Source organism: Aricia agestis, chromosome 16 (assembly GCF_905147365.1).
Source record: "Aricia agestis chromosome 16, ilAriAges1.1, whole genome shotgun sequence".
NCBI classification, from domain to species: Eukaryota; Metazoa; Arthropoda; class Insecta; order Lepidoptera; family Lycaenidae; genus Aricia; species Aricia agestis.
Genome location: NC_056421.1, coordinates 14513060 through 14537496, shown reverse-complemented (window position 1 = coordinate 14537496; position 24437 = coordinate 14513060). Strand labels below are relative to the sequence as shown.

General features: G+C 38.5%; 1 protein-coding gene across 1 annotated transcript; it reads left to right on the top strand.

The window, feature by feature from the left end:
• The first annotated feature begins 1549 nt into the window (after positions 1–1549).
• LOC121734814 lies at positions 1550–23264 on the top strand. Its single transcript, XM_042125430.1, has 2 exons — positions 1550–1635; positions 20724–23264. The coding sequence occupies exon 2, from the start codon at positions 20724–20726 to the stop codon at positions 23262–23264; it is 2541 nt and encodes an 846-aa protein (XP_041981364.1). The 5' UTR covers positions 1550–1635.
• Positions 23265–24437: the final 1173 nt, after the last annotated feature.

The following is a 24437-nucleotide window of genomic DNA, read 5'->3' as shown; positions in this document are numbered from 1 at the left end:
GCAAATATTTACATTAAAGGGAGTTTTAGGGGGAAAAAAAGAAAGAAAAACGTTCGAGTGATTTGTGTTACCAGACGAATAAGCTGTCAATGTGATTACACATTAATTGACGAAGCGTATTAATTAAATTAATGTTTTATTAATTGAAGATTAATTACTGATGTATTTAAGAACAGCCGCCTGCCTGTCTGATATTATTTTATCGCGAGAACACACACACAAACACACACGCACAGTGCACACACATACACACTCACACACACACACAGCGGGCAGTTCCGGGACGCTTTTCCATCCGGTGAGCCAGCCAGTCTCACAGATTACGATGATTGAGCTGTTTCCGCTTGGACAGTCATACACCGCCGTGTCACTTGACGAAAGCCGACATTGGACTCAGCTGCTGATGAAATTGCTGAATCCGGGTTCAGACAAACTTAGTGTCTTTTGAACCTTCTCGCTAATGTTGTAACGTCGAAATGTGATAGAGTCGTTTGGACCACTAGTACCACTGTTATACCACATTTTACATTTTACATCTCTATTCAGTAATAGACATGTCAATTTCATAATTTCAACAGCGAAGTAGTAATTAATGTAAGTAGTAATGCCTGACTATGCGGTTGTTTGCAGGAAATGATTAGTACTAACTTCAAAAAATTACTGCGAGGCATTAATCAGCTGTTAACAAACACCGAGCTTTATACAATATAAACTGCATTACCATCAAAATACCACGTAAACTAATTTAGACTTATTCTCAATAGAAGAAGCCATGTACGCATTATTCACAGACTTTTTGATAGGATTGGCTGATAACACTACCAACTGTTCTTAATCCTAGTTACCATAGAGCACGAGTATCTTTTTCCCGTCTATATTATTTTCTTAATTGCTCTACTGGCTTTATCTGATTTACAGATTAGAATTAGGAAAATTCAATCGGCTAACATTATTTAATAACAAGTCTGCCTAGAAACATTACTTAATAATAACTAGTCTACCTAAAAACCACATTTCGGCTAAACCACCAAATGTTCTAACATAAAATAATGACTGCCTTTTTTGGAATGTAGAGCAAGCTTTACCACAAATAAATGTCCAATTAATTTAAAATGGTAACGCTTAAATATAAATTGTTAATTGATTGATAAAAATAAAGCCTACGATAATAAGTTTTATTTATATTATGTAAATTAATACACATAAAGTCGTATTTGGAGCACAATAATTGTCTTCCGCGAACGAACATAGAATGTCGGTTTTTACCATAAAATTGTAAACGATGTAACGAAATCTCGGCGTCATGAATCGTAATAACCATAACCACATTTATATAATGTTAATTTTGTCTAAAATATTTTCACATAATTATTACGAAACTAAATTTCTCCCTTCTACGGCGGCGCGGCGCGCGCGCAGCGGCAGTCGCACCCGACACGCCGACGCACGTAGACGCTGAAATAAAAAAAAACTACCTGTCACCGCGGAACCGAGTGATTCGAATTTTGAAAATTTGACGTTGATTTTTTTTACGTTTAAAGTATTCGGCCCGGGATTAAGGCAGTGAGAGTGTTTGAAAGTGAGTCTGGGCGGAGCATGCGCGGCTAGTTTCACTTTCTACGGGACACTGTGACGGTGAGTTGTGTAACTGCCGCCTGCTGGACTGATGGAAAATTACCATAAACACACTGTTAAGTTTCAATCACCTCATCAACACCATTTATGAGCCGATAAAGTGCCGCTTAAGTGTTAAACTTAAACCATCGTTAATTATTTTAAGACTATAGGTTCGTCTTCCATCATGTCATTCACTTACATAGAATGTACTTTTAGATGACTATGGCTATTTTAAAATATGTCCATAAAACATAAAAAATAACTAAAAGGTGGTGTAACGACCTGAATTTCAGGTAAAAGAAATTATTTAACACGCCAGTTTAAACATTATTTATGCTGTTACTGGTACTTAATAAAATTGATCATATCGAAGTCGGTAAAAAAGTGAACGTAAATGAATGAGTAAGTCGGTTGTAATTCGCGGGTATTCGTGAAAAATGAAATGAAAGTGCGAAATGCAAATGCCGTCATTATAAATGCATACAATTATTTAACTTTCGGTTTTTATATTTTAATATAAAACTTGTCATAAATATTTATTGTTGCGAACTTTTCACTTCGTTGTTATTAAAACGTATCAAAAACCGAAATGATTAATCTATCATACTGTAAAACTAGATTTTCGACTTGGACTTCGTAAAAAAGTTTATCCCATCTCCCTTATATTATCCCACCAGCACCTTACATTTTGTCGCAATAAAAAGTATTCCTGTTCAATATTAGTGGATTCAACGTAAAGTATTTTTTTTACTTTATAATATCATCATAATTATTAGGTCATTGACATACTTCTAAACAATGAAGCTTATCTTACAAAAATATTAAGTTAAGCTTTATCACGTGGTTTTGCTTACGTAAATTAGGACTCAAGAGAAATTTTAATTCCCTATTTTATTCCTATGGAATAAAATTTGGAGAAGTCAGTTCTTATAGTCATAGTTGCCAACATATTTTGCTACTTTTTGACAATCATTAACAACCTATTTGACGTGACCCAGCATTTGAAGTGGGAGAACCATGCTTCGGCACGAATGGGCCGGTTCGACCGGAGAAATACCACGTTCCCACAGAAAACCGGCGTAAAACAGCGCTTGCGCTGTGTTTCGCCGAGTGAGTGAGTTTACCGGAGGCCCAATCCCCTACCCTATTCCCTTCCATACCCTCCCCTATTACCCTATTCTCTCTTAAAACGCCGGCAATGCACCTGCAGCTCTTCTAATGCTAATCCATGGGCGACGGAAGTTGCTTTCCATCAGGTGACCCGTTTGCTCGTTTGCCTTGAAATACCCCCAAAAATAAAAAATAAATTAATGACAACCGATTAATCAGTTCTTTCATTTATAATATGAGTAAATACTTTACAATATAATACATCTACGAAGCCAAATGACGATAGTTATCTTACGTAACCATTCATCTCTGCGTAAGGAGGTCACTCCACCTGAGACCTGACGCATTTACATACCGACAGGGGACAGGGGACAGTTACATCATTTGATGTATTAAGGTCGTGTATTTATAAATATGTTTGTATCTGGTGACATAATGGTACAAATTAGTCTGGTGGAATGGCTATCAGCTAAAATGAATAAATTTTCTTGAGTCCACTTGCTTGTATCAGCAATAAATGATCCACATCATAGGTCAAGGATACCGTAATTTTTATCATAAGCTACCTTGATAAATGTTTATATTGAAGCGCGTTATTCATACTTCTATACTGATATTATAGATGCGAAAATGAGTCTGTCTGTCTGTTACCTCTTCACGCCTAAACCACTGAACCGATTTTACTGAAAGGTACGGAGATACTGGAGTCCCGGGAAAGGACGTAAGGCACTTATTATCCCGGAAAAATGTACGGTTTAACATATAAACGAATTTTGGCGCAACGGAGTTATAATAATAATAATATATTATTTATTTCTCACCACATAATATTATAAGACAGAAAGTACATAATCATACACACTAACGGCCGTTCCCAATATTTGATCTATCTCTGGTTTTGCCCTACTAGAGATAGGAATAGCTCACAATTGACATTAGAGACATATATTTTAACGGCCGTTCCCAATATTTGATCTATCTCTGGTTTTGCCCTACTAGAGATAGGAATAGCTCACAATTGACATTAGAGACATATATTTTATGTCAATTGTGAGCTATTCCTATCTCTAGTAGGGCAAAACCAGAGATAGATCAAATATTGGGAACGGCCGTAAGTCAATTGTGAGCTATTCCTATCTCTAGTAGGGCAAAACCAGAGATAGATCAAATATTGGGAACGGCCGTAAGTAGTATAATTATAGACAAACATAGCTTGACAATCGCACATTATCGGTAGATTTCATGTGGGAGACTGGTGCCTAAACTGGGTATTTCTGGACACCAGGCCTTTGTGCCAGATTAAGAAGCCCTACAAAAGAATGATGATGTTCAGAAGTAGATGTTCCAGTTTTAGATAACATAATAATAAGTATATAGTTGCCGGCGTCATCTAGTAAAAAAAATATAATGCTGTATTTTCCGTGCGTGCCAAAATATATAGCGAGCGACATTTTAAGTTAAGATAAAATATTTCATAATATCGGTTTCCCGCGTGTATGCCCTAAATGCAAGCTGCATTAAAAGCATATACACGGCAAAGATAAGATCTTAAGTGATACGTTTACTGAAAGTTAAGTATCTGCAAAGTTTATACGTAACGAAATAGCAACTGAATAAATAACTCTTTCTTGGAAATCTTTCACGAAAACTCCTTGTATACCCAACTTGAAATACTCAAACGAGCTGCATAACACCTATTGACAAGTGTAGTGTGTCAAGTAGGTCCGGGTGATGTAACGCTCTCACGGCGGCGCAAAAACTAATATAGAGCGTGCGATAGAGCCTAACTTGTATTGTCGGAGTTCTTGTTCGATTTCGTTTGGTGATAGTTTCAATTACATGCACGAGGCTATCCCACGGGAATTGTGATTTTTCGGTGTCAGTGTTGGCACCTCTAGTATCTATTGTGATATTTATGAAATATTGAATAGATCTTTATAGGCTTTTAAAAGTGCTTAACGGATTAAAATGCAACTTTCAGCATTAGATAAAGAGAAATTCATAAGAAATAACCAGAGATGGCTGATTAGTAAAATAGTAAAGTAAAATATTATGCATGTCTGTTTCATTGGCGGAAAATTAGTTTATCGCATGTGAAACATTTACTTTGCCGAGAAAGAAACTATCTTATTTCCTTTCCCGAGACTCAAAATGCCATTGACTGACTGAGTCCATCTGACTGAGTCTTCGGCTTAATTCTAAAGATATAACAGGCAGACAGACACCCTTTAGCATTAATATTATCAGATTGAATTTTTTTTTATGAAATAAGGGGGGCAAACGAGCAAACGGGTCACCTGATGGAAAGCAACTTCCGTCGCCCATGGACACTCGCAGCATCAGAAGAGCTGCAGGTGCTTTGCCGGCCTTTTAAGAGGGAACAGGGTAATAGGATAATGCAGGGATGGAAAGGGAATAGGGTCGGGGATTGGGCCTCCGGTAAACTCACTCACTCGGCGAAACACAGCGTTTCACGCCGATTTTCTGTGAGAACGTGGTATTTCTCCGGTCGAGCCGGCCCATTCGTGCCGAAGCATGGCTCTCCCACGTACGTAATAATATAAAAGTAGTCCTTTAACTCCGAGTAATATTTTTTTTATTCTGTGGTTAGGCGTGAATTCGTTTTGTTACATTACGAGGCATTTAAGTGACCGACACGATTTGACCTCATTGTCAGCTGTGGTTGCCGACTGCAGGTTGTGGGTTGCCGACTGCAGGTTACCGGTTGTCGGTTGCGGAGGTCGAGATCACGCGGGTCATCTGATAACTTCCGAAACAATACATGAATATTGACCTCCAGATGTTATGTTAGATCTTTATCGTTAGACTATCGTGAAGCTACATTAAAAGGCTTTTAGTATATTTATATTATGTAAGTTTATAGAAATGATATATACTTTTCATCCCGGTAATATAGTATTATTATGATTATCTTCTACTTAAAACGGAATATGATACGAACGGAATACAGAGCGTTAGCACATCTCATTAAGCATATGTCCTTTCTCGGGACCCAAAGTATCTCCGCGCCAAAAAAACAGACAGACAGACTTTCGCATTTATAATATTAGTGTGGATTTTTGATTTAAAAATAACAAATTAAGTTTTAGTTCTACAAATCTTATAATTACTGAAACTTATTAGAGTAATAATAATTTAATGTTATGGAAATAATAGAAAGTAAAGTTACTAATAAAAATTACTTTATTAATTTAAAATCAATGTTTTACTTATATTGGACAATACGCAAGAGTTACATACAAAAGACTTCAACGCGCTACAACGTTTGACAACGCACTGTAATACTAAGTACTCGCATACGGTTTTGCTCGATAGTTTTACTCCAAATCGAGCAATAACCGCCGTGTGGACCGCAAAGCAGACAGCTCGAAGGCTCGCTTCGAGCCGACTCGATGGAATTAAATATGTGAAAATATGTCATTTCCTTCGATTCGGAGTAAAACTGTCGAGCAAAACCGTATGTGAGTACTTAGCATAAAACTTCTTCCATAACAACACTCGTCGACCATTTTGAAAACAACACACCATTTTCTTTTCTCTTGTGGCGGAACCCACAATTCGCCTAACATTCCTGCATCGCGCTATCGAAGTTTCGAAGAACGGCAAGATATATACAACGTCTGAAATGACGTCAGTGGGCTTCGGCCTGACCGAGCATGCTATCTCGCTCGGTCGGAAGATCTTCCTTTTCAGCCGCCACTAACAACGTTAAACTCTTCTATGTCTTTCCTTATTACCTAAGTTTTAGTGCATATTTTACTTACTAGCTAAAAATCGAGCTTTGTGAGGGCTCGCTTCGTCACACCTTGAGTCTTGACTGACTGATGATAACACATCTACATATGATAAATAAAAATTACTATGTTAAAACACTTGAAATCAATAGGCGTGATAGTTTTTCCGTAAAGTGTACCACAAAATGTACAGGTTGTGGGATATACTCGCTTCGCTCGCCCTGATGATTCTAAATTCAAATTATTTAAACTTACGGCTTCTATTAGTGAATGAATGAATGAATGAATGAATACTTTAATGTGCACAACCACAGTTACAATAACAACATACATAAAATAAAAAGACAAAAAACAAAAACAACAAAGGCATTAAGTAGGTAACTACAAAATAAAACACTTTTTTTTAAATGTGATGATCACAAACGGCAACAGATAATTTTTCTCTCTAGCACCGCATAATCAGTGATCTGCTCCAGATATCGTGAATTAATTATGTTTACTTTCTTCCCACTCGGCGGCCGCGACAATTGCTATTTGTTCATCGTCTCAGGCGGAAAAGTCAGCTTTCTTAGCAATTTCCATTTTCACTTCGAAAACGAAATTTGCTCATTCTTTGTGTTAGCGCCATTATATTGCAATGGACAGATATTTCTATAGAAAGAAACACGATGTTTGGCAAATTATACATAATACGGTTTGTAAAATCTATTCTATTATGCTTTTTTTCAACGAATAATTTTATTTGTTTATTAGTACGAAAACTGACAGCATGATAAAGATATTAAAAAGATGGTACATTTCAAAGGGATATGCCAATGACAAGTTTTTCTAGTATGTTTGTTTGTTTGTTTGAACGCGCTAATCTCAGGAAGTACTGGTCCGATTTGAAAAATTATTTTAGTGTCAGATAGCTCATTTATCGACAAAGGCTATAGGCTATATTTTATCACGGTAAGACTAACAGGAGCGAAGAAATACAGGAAAATTTGGAAAAAACGAAGGAAATTATTTGAAAGGGCTTATCTCACGAACTACTGGAGATTTTTTTCTGTTATTTGGCACAGATATTAAGTAGACCACGTGAAGGATTATAGGCTATTTTTCGTGGTCTAATTTGTCTGTGAATAGTGTGAAATATCTAATTCACGCGAACGAAGCCGCGCGGAACGTCTAGTAGTATAAAAATGATATACAAAATTAGTTTAAAAACGCTGAAATAAGTCAACTCCTTTTAAGCTACTTTTAACGGGCTGAATAATGAAGACGTATCTAAGTGGATGAAGTGGGTAACTAAAAATTTAAAAAAAATGTGGATTTAATGTGATTTAATATTATGTTACAAGGTTTGTTCATATTATAAGGAAAAAACGAGTAATTGCAATTATGTACAATAGATGACGCCCGCAACCCCGTTGCGCCAAGAACCGTACATCTTCCCGGGATAAAAAGACGTATCCTATATCCTTTCCTGCTGTCCTAGCACGGGGATTGTCGATCTAGAAGAAATAGATAAAAACAAGAAATAACTATAGTTTCTTGGAAAATAGTTCCTGATTTATAGTAAATAAGGTCGTAGATTCATCGGCAACAATAATCATTTTTTATGTAAGTTTTTCGAGCAACTTTTACGACCTATTGTTTTGCGAGCTCGGATTTATAAACATTTTATAAAATGTTACACAATTTGTCTAGCACTTTGGCGATGTAGATTCTTTGAGGGTGGAATTATCAATTTTCCCACGCTAAACAATGGCTAATAAAAACAGTTCACAAAATGCACTTCAAAATAAAATAACATTGACAATGAATCTACGACCTTATTTACTTAAACGTAGGATATTTTATCAAAAAAACTATAGTTATATTTTGTCTACGAAGATCGGAAACAAATTTCAATCCCCGTGCTAAGCAAGCTGGGGCTCAAAGTATATCCATACCAAATTTCAGCGAAATTGGTTCATCGGTTTGGGCGTGAAGTGGTAACAGACAGACAGACACACTTTCGCAATTATAATATTAGTATGGAAGTATGGATGTTAGTTATCAATTTCATCTAGTTACGTCTATAATTGTCTTAACTCACAAACTAGTAGGTATGCATATTGCATACATCTACTATACAGACTATTCTTACATGATATATGTATTATATTATTTCATCCGAAGGTCTCATAGATGATAGATGTCTGTTTTATCTTGTATCTCAATATCTTAAATATCAAGAACAAAACTCAATCAAACTTAATAGGTGTACGACGTAACATATTGACGGATAACGCATTCAACTAATTAATTGCGATAGAATTTTAATGAAATCATTCACTCATTTGATTATCAGCTCGTTCATCATTCGCCGGTCATCAATCATTCAAATCGATTGAAACATTCAATGCAACTCGTACTGTATTATTGTTAGTTTGGAACCAGCTCCGACTGTGACTGACTTTAATGGGTATTGCACAATCTCTGAAATAGATTGAATTCATATAATTAAGAACTTTAACGTTAATAATACCTTACCAATAGAAAGTTAACACTGTGTATATTACGTTATAGTTATACCAAGAATGTATTGTCTTTGTTATTTCTAAAAGTGTTAATTTTACTAACATATTTATAATTAAATATTTCAATTTTGATTTTTGTCACTTATGTAGCTTTTCCAATATGCCAGACAAAAACAAGCAGTAGTTTGTACTACGTTTCGTTCCTCTCTCAAGTAAGAAGTTTATAAGGAACTAGGATAACTATAAGGAACAATAAATTTGGGACAAACAAACAAACATACAGATAATAATGTGATTACTACGCATTAAACTTTCTAAGTAAATCGAAAGTAATGAGTAACTGTAACACGCGTAGCCGGCCGTACCGAGTTCCGCCTGCGAGCTGCGTGATTACTTCACCGACTTATTAAAAGGGTGTTATGTATTATATATATATACTAGTCTATTTATAAAAGAGATGGAAAATGACAAAAAATGTAATTTGTTCGTATATAAAGCCTCCGACTCATGTTTGGCCATTATTGCGAAACTGTCTACAGAATGTAGCATGCTACAACAGGACATGCTGCATCATGCTACAACAGAACATGCTGCAGCATGCTACAACAGGACATGCTGCAGCATGCTACAACAGGACATGCTGCAGCATGCTCAACAGACGACCATCATTATGAGTAAATGTGTTTATTAGATAATATAATAAGGCATGCTTTGATAGGAAAGCCTGAGTGGTACCGTTGGTGGAAATATATAATATTTGTAGTAGATATATCGGTGAAACCTATATGTACTATCAGAGAAGTTGATTTCTAGGCAGATGGGGGACCTACATAGTTTGGTCGCGTTACGTCAATTCCAGCTGACAGATCACAATTAACATTGAACTAACACGATCTGATCAAATGACGTTGATCTGTCAACTTCCTAGGAATCAATTTCTTCGGTGGTACATAGAGTCTACTGAAAATACGTACTATTATGAAAAAACGGTTACTCAAATGACAAAACAATAAACAAAATATAATGTCTAACGAAAAATTCACTAGCTTCTATCAAGGGCTCAACTTGCTTTAGATGGTAGACAGCGTAGACAGTCCAGAAAGAATTCTTAAAACCGATTCGGAAATAAAACTACATTTCATTGCATTTAAAATCGAAAAAGTTTAAAATAAGAAACCTCAAGAAAGCAACAACAGAACGCGATAAAATCGTAAAAGTATTTTACTTACGTGCGAAAACATCGCGAAATCTATACAGGTTGCTGATACCACAACAATACGGTTTCACAACCACGCTGGTTGCGGGTGGTTCCCACTATTGTGTCGCAACCTGTGCCCTACCGGCATACAGATATCGGCAATATGTATATACTATAGAGGCTGAAGAATCTTTGACTGTTGCAAAATGCTATTGTTTGCAATTTTGCACTCATATTCTAACCGGATTTTCCACTTTAAATATTTATTTGTGGAAAATCCGGTAGCGTGATTTCAGATACCCTTGGTCTAGGTTCCTATTTTAGCCCAAAACAACACAAACGGCAGAGTTGTCGTTGAACTTAAAGAAAAATGAGACGAAAGAAATAGAGGCGAAAAAAGAACCACCCCGTTCTGAAGTCGATCGACTCAATTACGATCTCGATGTAACCACAAAACATATCTTCATAAAGACAATAAATGATATTCAAGACTATTAATAAAGTTCTACGTCCACGCTAGACCGAAAATCGGTCGTTGACATGGTCTGCACCTAACGATAACGATCCGAGTGACTCGCAAATCGATTAGTTATCGATTATCCGCTCCCCCCTCAGTGACGCAACACTTTCACCGCGCATGCGATCGCCTTTCGGTTTCGGTTGCGGTTGCGTCATTTCCGCATACCGCTGAACCTTGGCCTCGTAACGTAAACGGGCTCCCGACGACCGCGACAAGTCGCCGATCGCCACTTGTTTACTTTTTTAACCGACTTCCTAAAAAGAAGAAGGTTGTATGTGCGGCTGCGGATAATTTTTTGGGAGCCTGTTAACTATAATATGGTAGCGCATGTAACGTGGTGTAGCAGGTCAATGAACTGAAAAATTATAATCCTTTCGGATTTCGATATCGTCTCTATACTTCTTAATTTAATTGTAACTATTTCGCCCTCATTCACGGCGTAAAATTCTAATATGGCAATTTTTATTTCTTGAGTTCTAATCTTTGGTTACTTTCAGATCAAAATTAATTAGATTTTGAATTAAAATGAATTTAAATTGTAGTCAGTTTGCAGCCACCTTTATTTTTTACAGACTATAATACTAAGAACTATTTCTAGGAGTACAAAGTAAATACAGCTGTTATAACATCATTATTTTTAAAGCCTTATTTTTATTCAAATCAAGTAGTCCAGTATGGTAACTAATTTCTACATCATTTCCTGTAACCTTGGCCTCATAACCGGGTCTTATGGTGAATCATGTCACTACAGGTGTGAATCAAAGGTTATCTAATCTTGATCATCATCATCTTGTCAAAACTTCGACACCCATAAATAAACTTATATGGGCACCAGCCTGATATGGTTAACCGTGACAAAATTCTAGGCCATCGCCAAAATCGTCGTCGTCGTTAAATCGAATATGGTCATTGATAAACTATAACAGGATAATTCATTCAGGAAAAAAAAAGTTACAATGTTTATACGTGGGAGAGCCATGCTTCGGCACGAATGGGCCGGCTCGACCGGAGAAATACCACGTTCTCACAGAAAACCGGCGTGAAACAGCGCTTGCGCTGTGTTTCGCCGAGTGAGTGAGTTTACCGGAGGCCCAATCCCCTACCCTCCCCTTTTTCCTTCCCATCCCTACCCTATTACCCTATTCTCTCTTAAAAGGCCGGCAACGCACCTGCAGCTCTTCTGATGCTGCGAGTGTCCATGGGCGACGGAAGTTGCTTTCCATCAGGTGACCCGTTTGCTCGTTTGCCCCCTTATTTCATAAAAAAAAAAAAAAAAAAATGTAGGTCTATAGATAACACTTTCGTTAAATTTTGCCATAAACAAAAACTCAGTTTCTAAATAAGCAAAGATGCTAGATGGATCCTTCCCTTCCTTACCAGCTAGGTACTTACTAATATTATATAGAACTTGAAGCCGTTTTTAAAAATTTTGATTGTTTTCAAGAGTTGCTCTTTGAAGTGGCTATTAAATCTTTGCTTTAAGCTTAAAGGTGGTTTTTTATTTCGCAACCCTTAAACGTGAAAACTCGTCATTACGTGTGACATTTGCGATTGGTCTTATTTCACCGCCGACCGCCGACCGCCGACCGCCGATACTGGGACCTGGGTGGTCGCGGTAATGATGCCATGGTTGCGCAGGGTTGTCGACTGTCTTAGTTATTATTATTGTCATTTTTAGGGTTTCGTACTCAAAGGGTAAAAACAAGTCCCGTTTTTACCCTTTGGGTACGTAGTACTTCGATTTTCGATACTAAGACTTCCATGTCTGTCCGTCTGTCCGTCTGTCTGGCCGTCTCCAGGCTGTAACTCAAGAACTGCTATAGCTAGACTTCTGAAATTTTCACAGATTGTGTATATCTGTTGTCGCTATAATATCAAATATTAAAAACAAAATAAATTAAATATTTAAGGGGGAGCTCCCCATACAAAAAACACAATTTTTAGCCTACTTTTGGTCTATTGTGGTACGGAACCCTTCGTACGCGAGTCCAACTTGCACTTGGCCAATTTTTATTCATCTCTACTACTGCCCAGTGATCAGAGTTTAGAGGTGACGCCGATCTCGCCTCTATCTAATATTACTTATTAGAAATTTTCGTATCACAGTGATTATTGCCAAACTGTGTTGAAATTTTTAAATTTTGTCAACGTCTATTTTTGTACCCGAAATTAGAAGTTGAAAGTAAGTTTTTCGGGTACATTAGGAGCAATATAAAAGCAATTAGGCGGTAGAACTCGTAGAATAACCTCAATACGGCCGCTAGTTTAGCTTAAATTACTGACACGATAACAACTTTAATCGCATTTCTGCCAACCCTAGTACCTCATACATTATACAGACAAACAGAAGTTGCTATAATATTATACACTACAGAGAGCATTTAATTGTATACCGCAAGTCGTTATCTTGAGGAATGTATTTATGGCGCTTGACTTCTCTGTACAATGTACTATCAGAGAAGTTGATTCCAATGCAAATCGGGGACCTAAGTAGTTTGGTTGCGTTAAGTCAAACCCAGCTGACAGATCACAATTAACATTGAATTGACATATTCGACCAAATAACGTTGGTCTGTCAATTACATAGGAATAAACTTCCTCGATGGCACATTGTATTTAAAGGTTGAAAAGCCTAGAGCAACAAACAGTCGCGATTCCTTTGATGGTAGAAGAAAAACATGATTGGGCATCTTATAAAACATCTCTATCTTATCTTATATCTTTAAACGAGCAATTCTTGTATATATGTATATATAATTGGATTCTCGGAATCGGCTCCAACGATTTTCATAAAATTTAGTATATAGGTGGTTTCGGGGGCGATAAATCGATATAGCTAGAAATCATTTTTAGAAAATGTCATTTTATTTGTGTTTTATCGAATACCGAGCAAACCTCGGTCAAATAGCTAGTAATAATGTTATAAGGGAAAATACTTAAACAAAAGGTTGACATAAAAATTATATGTGTTGAGTTTTAGATAATAACAAACGAAAATAATGTTATATCGTTAAAGACACTAAAGGCTCTAAGAGAAGCCAGAAAAAAATGGAACCTCTACCACCGTAAAACGCATATATACAGTACTTATATACGAGTTATGTAGAGTTCATTTAATTATACAGAGAAGTTAAACGCTGGCCAATTAATATTTTGGTCTTTTCAATTTCGTAACAACCAATAAGATTTTACAATACTGTACCTTCTATACCTGCAAGGTCTTAAACAAAGGACGATTCTGGAATACCAATTCATCACCGATTGCGCAGCTCTCGCGCAGAATAACAAGCGTATTGCGAAAACCGCGTTATCTGCCGGCATTCAGGAATTGGGCCATCGCGTGTGGCAACATGGTGACATTTGAAAAGCGGGATGCACCGCTTGCGCGGCCATGCGAGCCGGTATTCATTATGAGCTCGTTATGATTGACGGTGAATGCTTGGTATTTGGTTGCCCGCATAACTTTATTATGCGTCCTATGTTGGCTCATGGGCTATTATAGACGATCGACTACGAACGTTTCAAGAGTCATGTTTGTCTAATGATAGAGTCCTGCGTGGAACCCGTATGATTATAATTATTACTGATAGGGGTATAAATATAAACTAAAACATAGAGCATGTAAAAATTATACTAATTTCTATCACGGTAACATAATCCTCTGGGATTCCCTGTGCATATGAAATCGCAGGCAACGTCTTGTAAACTGCATCAAAGAAATCGATTGGTAAAGCAGATAGCGAGCTTACGTTATTTGGAATGGTTATTTATAGTCAATGTATTTCGCTGTATTTCAGCTGGGCTTGTGCATAGGTGACTGACTGACATGGTGATATCTACGCACAGCCCAAACCACTGGACCGATCGGGCTGAAATTTGGCATGCAGGTAGATGATATGACGTTGGCATCCGCTAAGAAAGGATTTTAATTAATTCTACTTCCAAGGGGTTAAAATAGGGGATGAAAGTTTGTATGTAACAATACTGCTTAACGCGAGCGAAGCCGTGGGCAAAAGCTCGTCAACGAATATTTTTTTCTAACAGTGCATTAATACACGTTAGTATGAATTATAGTCTGCGCGGGCGCAGCTAATTGTATCGCGTGATCGCCCAAATGATCACTACACGTGTGACAGCTACATTAATAGCTGTAGCCATTAAATGGTTAAATTTTCATTGTAATTAATAACTTGGAACGCACGATAGTATGAAATGGTTGTAAAAATATTAGATAGTATTAAAATATGAGATAAGTGAGGGTGAACTTTACTCAGATGTACCATAGAGGAAATTGATTCCTATGCAGTTGACAGACCTACGTCATGTGGTCGGCTTATGTCAATTCAATGTTTTGACGGGTTTGACTCTACGCGACCTAATTACTTGGGTCCGCCATCTGCCTAGGAATCAACTTCTCTGATAGTACATCAAAATTTGTAAACCAGATAATTCCTATGTTATTATTTTGATTACCACTATTTCGATATTAAAACTAGCATGTTGATACAAAACCGTGATCACGCATCTTGCGACAGCAAGCAGGCGTTTGAGGCTGATAATTTTCGTATACAAAATTTCTGACAAACAACAGATATTGTGCTGTGGACAATTTGCTGTGAAACGCCTGTTATATTGCTGTCTCAAATAAATAACCACTATGCAGGACTGCGCTCGTTGAGCCTATACGCTCAGCCGTGGTGAGCCTCATGATAATTAGTTCAAAACTGCACACTGTCCTCTTGATAATTGATATCAATACGCGCACATTAATCGCACTGCACGTGTGATCACGTGGTCACGCGCGGTGCAGTTCCGGTGATCACGTGCGCGGGGGGCGGGGGGCGGGGGGGGCGGGGCGATTTCACTTTCATGGTGCGGCCACGGGCGTTGACCCCGCGCTGTCAATCACCCGCTGCATGTGCAATGAGATTTGAGTGATCTTGATACTTGTATAGAGAATTTTTCACAAACTATTTGATTGCCGGATCCAATATTCCGAGAAAGAAATTTTCCGAGGTGTTCCCAAATCTCTTACTCCACTTTGATACATTTTTACATAAAAAAAAAAATATTGTACAAAATTGTGTAAACAACGTTTAATTTTTTATACTCGAACAAGGATTTTGTTACTTTATGAACACAAAACAATTCCATTTAACTATATATAAGAGTATCTATTCGTAAACTTTACATGAAACTTTCAACTGACAATCTTATTACCAAAACCTCTACAAAACTATACACCATGAAGAACAAAGAGTCCCAATAGAAAGCAATGATATAATTGTGCGTACGCGCAACACAATATGTGTGTATTTTCTAAACGTGAAAAGCGGTAATGAACGGTTTTCCAACGCGAGGAAATCAGAGAAAAGCGAATATTGTAGCGAGAGCGCGGAAGCGGCGCGCATCGTCATAATATTATGAAATTAGGTCAAGTTTGTTGATAAACTTATCGGGTATCTTATATATAAAAATGGATTTTCAAATGTGTTAGTCGCGCTAAAACTTGAAAACGGCTGAACGGATTGGGCTGATTTTAGTCTTAAAATATTCGTAGAAGTCCAGGGAAGGTTTTAAAGTGACACGAAGTTTACCGGGACAGCTAGTTATCTATATTAATATTAAAAATGCGAGTCTGTCTGTCTCTTATCTCTTTTTTAAAAGTCTGAACAAATTGGGATTGAAATTAGGTGAAATGCGATTAACTTCTGCGTGGAGGTACGTAGTTGCAGACAAAAGTTATCTATAATATATACCATTCTTTTAAGTCATGAAGTAAGTAGTTTGAAATGGTGTAAAATATTATTGCGATGGCATATTAGCCTCGGTCAACCACTAATAAAAACGCTCCATGCTTTGAAAACACGGAAAATAGTCATGACTCATGACAAACGGACAACCCTCTTTCCCCACATATTTTAGACTCTGCCTGCACTTGACTCTACCTACTGCATTCTTTCCAACACGACATTCAAACATACATAGTAGAGACTAAAAAGTAACAAAATATACTAATTATATTCTAAGTGTAATAAGTAACAAGTTACACGTTTCGGGCGTTTACACATGCATTGACCGCGGCGGGGAAAGCACCTGATGGGAGGTGCTCGATGATTGTGCTCGCTGCTTCGTCGCTGCTACAGATAATGACGCGCATTATGACATGTGTCACAATAACACCTATTGTATGTTCAGATGTCATTTTAAATCATACTCTGTTTCATATCGTTTTCTAAATGTAAACAAAAATTGTAACTCTACCAAATAATGTGTTATTGTTTTATTGCGTACAAAATTAAATTGGTAGCATTAAGCTCTACTATGCTGTAAATTTAGCAAACTTAAATTATGCTGCGACTTGGCTGCGACAAAAAATATCCACAGCCAAACATAGAACTTCCTCCTTTTTGAAAATCGTTTAAAAGAAGTAGTCTTCTACGTGCTTTATGCTAGATGTAATCGCATTATTTTAAGATTCAATACAGAAATAAAATAAAATAGGTATAAGAACCAGAACACAGAACACAAAGTAAGCCATACTTTGTCCACTTTTTAAACAAAACTACGGAACCCTATGGAAAGGCAATAGCGTGTAAATAGCTAAATTGCCTGCGGGATAATACAAAGTTCTCAAAAAAAAAACACTCCGGAATCCGTATCATGCCCGACTAACCTGTTCCATAGTCAGCAGGGGTGCTCATCAGGCAATTGCAGTAGTAGCAAGCCCGTTGGATCTTGTAGGAGCAAGATGATTGTCTTCTGTAGAGCACGTGGTCCGCTCCGGAGCGTAGCTGAAGTACTCTTGAATTTTGATGCACTTTGGTCGGCCGACCACACAAAAAGTTCACAGCGATTATATTGAAAAACCAAAAGGGAAAGAAACTTGAAATTCCAGCTGGATTAAGCCTTTTCAAGGAAAAATTATCAGAACAAAATTTTATCGAATGCCATCAAGCCCGGTCCGCGGCAAAAAGCGCCAGCAAACACTTGTCATCTGTCAAGTGTCAAAGATATGTATTCCTGGCCTTCTTCCGACAGTGGTGAATTGCCATTAATATGGCAATTCACCACTGTTGTTAACATAATTGTTAAAGGTTCATCCAACGGTTGATGAACAGAAACTCCCAAACTGAGCTACATCCCAACAGTGGAAATCAAACACAACACAAATCCAGAGTGTAATTTAAGAACTTATTATTTAATTATTAAGGAAATTAAGGAAATATAATATATTAAATTATAACAAAATTAAGTGCACAACCACCCTAAAAACAGACCAAGCGCGTGTCGGGCCACGCGTCACGCACACGGATTCCGTAGTACCACTAGTTTATGATCATTTTTGTATGGTCATTGAATGTACTGCATTTATAACGTGTTTTACACTACTAACAACATCATCTCAGTTACATTCAAAATAATTTAAACGGAAAGTTCCTTTATACTTCGCCGAATACATTTTTTTTAGTCGATCGATAACTGAAAAACCTATGAAGGCTTCTTAGCAGTGAAAGTTTTCCTTTGAAATTCAGCATAATATATATTCTAAAAAAAAACCTATCCTATTAGTTTAATTGGAATAATTTTATAAGTTTAATATTTGATTTTTGAATGTAATATATTTAATATTTAATGTAAATTTATTGTTATGTTGCATACACAACCTAAATGTTAACAACAAGCCCTGACACCATTAGGGGGGATGAGAAATTAAATAAAAAAAAAGCCTAATACACTATGTGTATGTTTATTACTCTACATGCTTACTCTAGCACACATAACACACAGTTTTGTATAACGTGAAAGTGAGGTTTAAAAGCGTGACGGGAATTTTGACGGTTTGTGTAACTTTCGATTATATAGGTAAGCTCGCACGACGCACATGCAACTCGCTTGTTATTCACGATGATTCTGAGCAGAATCCACAGAGCATTCCGACGCATACTATTTACTTTCTTGAAAGAATGACTTGTGAAAAGTACTTCTTGTTAAAATGCGAGTTTTTAAGTTCGTGGCTATACCTATATGACAGCTATTTGACTCTACCATAAACGACAGTATATAAATAAGTCTATGGACTCTACAATTGCCAAGGATTATTAGCACAGACCTATCAGAAACCATCTTTAATGTTATCAAGAATTTCTCCAGTCCTATTCATAATATAGAGAAATATGAAAATGATGAGCATTTTCATATTTCTCTTAACCCATCAGTCCCCAAGCGGCAGCCGGCTGCCGCATAACAATTGAAAATCTATTATGTCTGCGATACTGCTACCAGTGCAATTTTCTGCTATTATCAAAGCTAAAAATAATCAGAAGATAATTTTATTAAATTCTTGCATATATAAACGGGACTAGATAAAATCTAAAGGCCCAAAATTATTCACGGTCACTCATACTTTCCTCAACAGTAAGGCCAACATTGTAATAATTTAAAACATTTTGACCATGGCGCGCATCCGCATCCGAATTATGTAACACAATGTAATATATAACAAAAATTACAATTATATTGTATCCAATTCATGTAATTATTTATATAATTTACATTAAAATATACATGCGTGTCGGCTGTCGAACGCACGTTTTATTGTTTCCTATTTGTCGAGTTATAACTTATATCAAATTATTGGAGCAAACGATATCTTTATTATTGAACCGATTATTCGGTTTAGCATCCTGGTTCATAAATAGCCTAATTGGTAGTTTGTTTCATTGGCAAACAAATCAAATTTTAAGTAGCCAGTACACGATGGCTTACGATGGCTCATAGCCCACTGCAGGCCGCGCCACGCCTGTAAATCGTCCACCATCATACACCATTACCCCGTCTACACAATGGCGATGGCTTTTAGTAGGCCAGCATGATCCATTTTGAAGAGACCTTACTTTTCGTTTGAAAATAATTCATACGTGGGAGAGCCATGCTTCGGCACGAATGGGCCGGCTCGACCGGAGAAATACCATGTTCTCACAGTAAACCGGCGTGAAACAGCGCTTGCACTGTATTTCGCCGAGTGAGTGAGTTTACCGGAGGCCAAATCCCCTATCCTATTACCTTCCCTACCCTCCCCTATTCCGTTCCCTTCCCTTTCGATCCCTACCCTCCCCTATTACCCTATTCCCTCTTAAAAGGCCGGCAACGCACCTGCAGCTCTTCTAATGCTGCGAGTGTCCGACCGTGACCCGTTTGCTCGTTTGCCCCCTTATTTCATAAAAATAAAATAAATGAAAGGAGCCTAATTTTACCATACGCTTCAGATCGTTCCCGGCTTAGGATTGTAGACACACGACTCACGATACGAGATTTAGATCACTGTTCGCTCTAGTTAGAATTTTAGTTTTAAAACATTAATACAAAGGTGTAAAAGTGAAAAGCGATGTCGTTATTCACTTTTACACCTTTGTACACTTTGTAAATTATGCCCTATTATATGCGAATGTGTATATTTCGTGTTAAAATGTGTATGTGCAATAAAAAGTAAATAAAAATAAATGGGAACTGAATCAAATTATGTAAAATCTATTCACAAAACCGCTAACGACATGCACAATAACCGCTTCCATTCATCCAATAATAGACCTATCACAACAACGCACCTTATCGAGCGCTCAATGTTTCCTATTCAATTACCACCGACTTCCTTTATATTAATGTAATTATTTCCGTAATAAAATCAATTAGTATCGGCACACGTAATGAACATTTCTAATAGATATTGATGACATGTACTCGTACGTAGAAAACGATCTTCATACACCGCGGCTTGATAGTGGATACTCCGTACTTTCTCTGGCTCGCTTACGCAACTTGTCTACTTACAATTAAAACTTTTCACACAGAAATTTGCGTTTCATTCGAAATAAATTCATATTTTATAGCACAACATCATGTTCCGATGTAATACCGTTAAATATTCAGTTTATTAATTTTTGTTGAATTGAATATTAATTTTTCGGGCGCTCACTCTTAATTGCCAGTCTAACGTACTTCTTATCTCTTTCCAGATGGCTCCCGTAACAAATATACGGACATGTGCCATCCTTTGGCTGTTCTGTGTTGCGCTGAGTCGAGCCGACTCGAGCGAGAGCAATACCACGATCAAGACTATTCGCACGACGATACTGCCCGCCAAAACCACGAGGACGGAGCTCAAAGTCTCCAGGAGTTTAAACCCCCACGACACGACCACGCTCAACGTCAGGACCAAGTCCGGCCACATGACGCAGCTCATCGTCAAGAAGAAGGACAAGAAGAGCACCACCCCGCAGAGCACGAGCCCCTCCCCCACCACAGTGCCGATAAAGAGCACGCTGACTACGGCCAAGCTGAACGTCACCGAGGACAGCAAAAATTATACCGACACCAGGGACCAGAGGAAGCTGCCTCTCGGTCCCCTCAGCAGCGACCTCGCCGGCTTCGACTACTACATCAACAGGAACAAGCACGACGACTTCGCCGACGTGAAGGCCGAGTACGGCAACTGGTCGCCCGTGTCCGTCTACCCCGAGTCCCACATCCAGGAGGACGGGGGCAGGCCCGAGACGGACCCCGAGACCTCCAACTACTATCCCACCTACAACAACGAGAAGAAAACCGAGAACAAAAAGGTTTATATTACCTCTAGTAGCCTGACGGACTACAGCGGCCCAATAAAGAACTACCGATTCGACCCGCACAACCCCGTGATCAAGAACGACCGAAACCCCGTGTACATCGAGGTGGTGAGCACCAAGGTGAGCGACGACGAGGCCAAGCCGTTCAAAATACCTGACCCGGTCGTCGTTAGCTCCGAGTCGATGAACATACAGAAGGCCATCGAGAAGTTTAACAACAAGCGAGGCCGGTCTATTTTGACTCTGGGAGACGATGGCATACCCGAGATCCAGGGCGTGCGAGTTCCCGACGACGAGACCGATAAAAAGACTTGGAGGAACGCGAGAGTAGTGAACGGGGAGCTGGTTCCCTATCCCGAAGGATACACACCACCGAAAGCTATCCCGGAAGCCGATGTTTACCCGGATTTGGCGGCCGCCGAACCCGAGCAAAACATGGGACCGTTCACTAAGGAGGACAACTTTGAGCACAAAGATGGACCGTTCACAAAATTCGATAACATTAAGTTTGAAAACGACGAGTTTGTGCCCAGCCAAGTTTATATTCCTAAACCGAAGAAGGAGAACTTCTATCTTAAGAGCGGCTACGGACCGTTCACTAAAGCCGACAACTCTAAAGTGGCTAACTCCAAACTTATTGAATATATCAAACAAATCAACGACCAGGAACTCAAACGAGACTATTTTAGTGGACGCAGCTCGAGAGCAAACTCTGCTGGCGATATGGAATTCTCGGAGAGTCATATCCAACGGAGAATGTTGCAGCACCCGGGAGAAACCAACTTTCCAAACTCTTTGATGTACACGCCTAGAAATGCCAAGCCCGGTTTCGATGAGAGCGTTCGAAGTCCTGTCCTGCAGTACGCTCATCCGGATCTCGGTGTCCAACCTGCGAAGGCAACTCGGGACAATGTTGACAATTACGAAAACAGAGAACATAAAGTTAAGTACTACTCCAACGTACCCAAGAGCGCCCACCCGTACCCCATGGAGCCGGTGAACGGCTACAACCAGCAGCGCAGCCAATACAACGCGCCCTCGGCTAACAGATACTACGAGGATGAGTACAATAAGTTCTCGTACTACGATAACAGCCGTAAGTACCCCTACAGCTACGGCTACATAAAAAGGGTACCCGAGCCATCCCTGTGGCAGAAACTGACCGACACCATGAAAGACACCATGCATGTAGCGAGTCAAACTGTACAACAGTTCACTAGACCTATCATGGATCCGATCGCAAAGGTGACGCAACCTCTTATGGAGGCAACGCAGAAAATTTCCCACAACCTAGGATTTTACGGATCTAACTCAATTGAGAGTCAACGATACGCTCAGGACAAAATCGGAGTAGCGGCAGCGTCGGGAGCTCCTGCGATGCTTCCAGCTTTGGGGCTGATGGCCGGCGGTGCGGCTCTGGGCCTTGGAGCTGTGGCTATGGGAAGGCTATTGGACGTCAACCTGATGCGAAGCGCGGGACTCAGCGAGGACGTAATCAAAGACAGCTTAGAAAAGGAGCACAAACGATCATTCGAGAATATGCCCTACGATATCGACAGAAAAATCCTGAGCCGACAGCAGTACTACGACGACAACTACAAAATGCCCAGCGAAAACGTGTACGTTGTCATGTCACCAGAAGGAGACAGCAGCAGGAATAAGCGGGAAGCCGCAGTCTTCGGTCCTTTCAAGCAAGGACTCAGACAACGGCGCAGCGTGAAGAGATCACTAGCGGAGGACGACGATCTACAAGACCTGGAGAGTAACTCCGTCTCCACGAGTCTGACGTCAGCAGCACTAGACCTAGTGAAGCAGACTGACTGGCGAGACTCGCAGTGTGCCAAGTTGACGTTCTGCAAGGTGCTGACGTCGCAGTCTTCAGACTCGCTGTTCGCGATGGAGAAGAAAATGGCGTCATTACTTAAAATGTAAGTACATTTATCCCTTAAACTGTCTAAGTATGTCTGAACGTTACAGCTATAAATAGTCACTTATAGCCCGTAGGCATGTTCCATCACTATATTAGGGCTTTAAAGACTCATTAACTAGCCACCGCTTCTTGGGGATCGAGGCTTCATCTAGAAAATGAACCTAAATACACCAATACACAGGCCTTAAACGCATTAACTAATTATCTCATCTTAATCACTTTTCGATTACATTTAACAAAACCATATAGGCATTAATTAGAGGCCGTAATCGTTAGAAATGGACATTAACAATTTAACATTGAACAACTTTCTCGGGGTCAGGCGGGAACCGGTCGTTACGTCACTCACTTACCTAACACTCGTCATGTGCTCACGGTGAAGTGATGAAACAGACGCATCATGCTTCTTGATTGAGGTGTAATGCTGCATTGTGGTCGGTGAGAGTAATGACCCCGGGTTAGTATTTGTGGCATTTTGTGGTTTGGTTACACTATGGTTGCATGGCATAAATGTAAGTATTTCTGTTAGAAACTTTACACTATAGGCTGTTTGGCCTACCTACATTATTAGTAATAATAATAATGAACGAATACATAAACACGTAATCAGTGCGTTAATGAATCACTTCATTCTTGAATCTTTATTACTCTATATACACAGATGTTTTTAGTTATATCTTACGAGTACAAGTTACATTACAGCAGATTACATAATTTCTTCCCAAATAATAAAATAATTTATAATTATATACAGCCAATTCTTGTTGTGAATTTTCATTAAAATTATCACGTGAGCCAAAAACTTTGTATCCCTTTTGACGAAAAATGGGGAAACGTAGGTGAATGAAATTTTGCACAGTTATAGTTTAAATGGTGAAGGAGTGCATCGAGCTAATATTATTTTGAAATTATGCTTTTATCATACATTTTTTTAACAAATAAAACATTACACACACTACAACACACACACTAGGAAAAATGACTGATTTTTGAGTGACAAGCCTATACATACGAATTATACTCTTTTATTTATGGTTGAAGTCTGTTGACCCATAGTTTTTTTTATTGAATCTTAGATATACTATTAGACAATGCTTACACGGCCATTTTACATAATATAGGTAGTAGTCCTAATGTCGTTGAAACTAAGGTCGAATTTCGACCATTAGGCGATC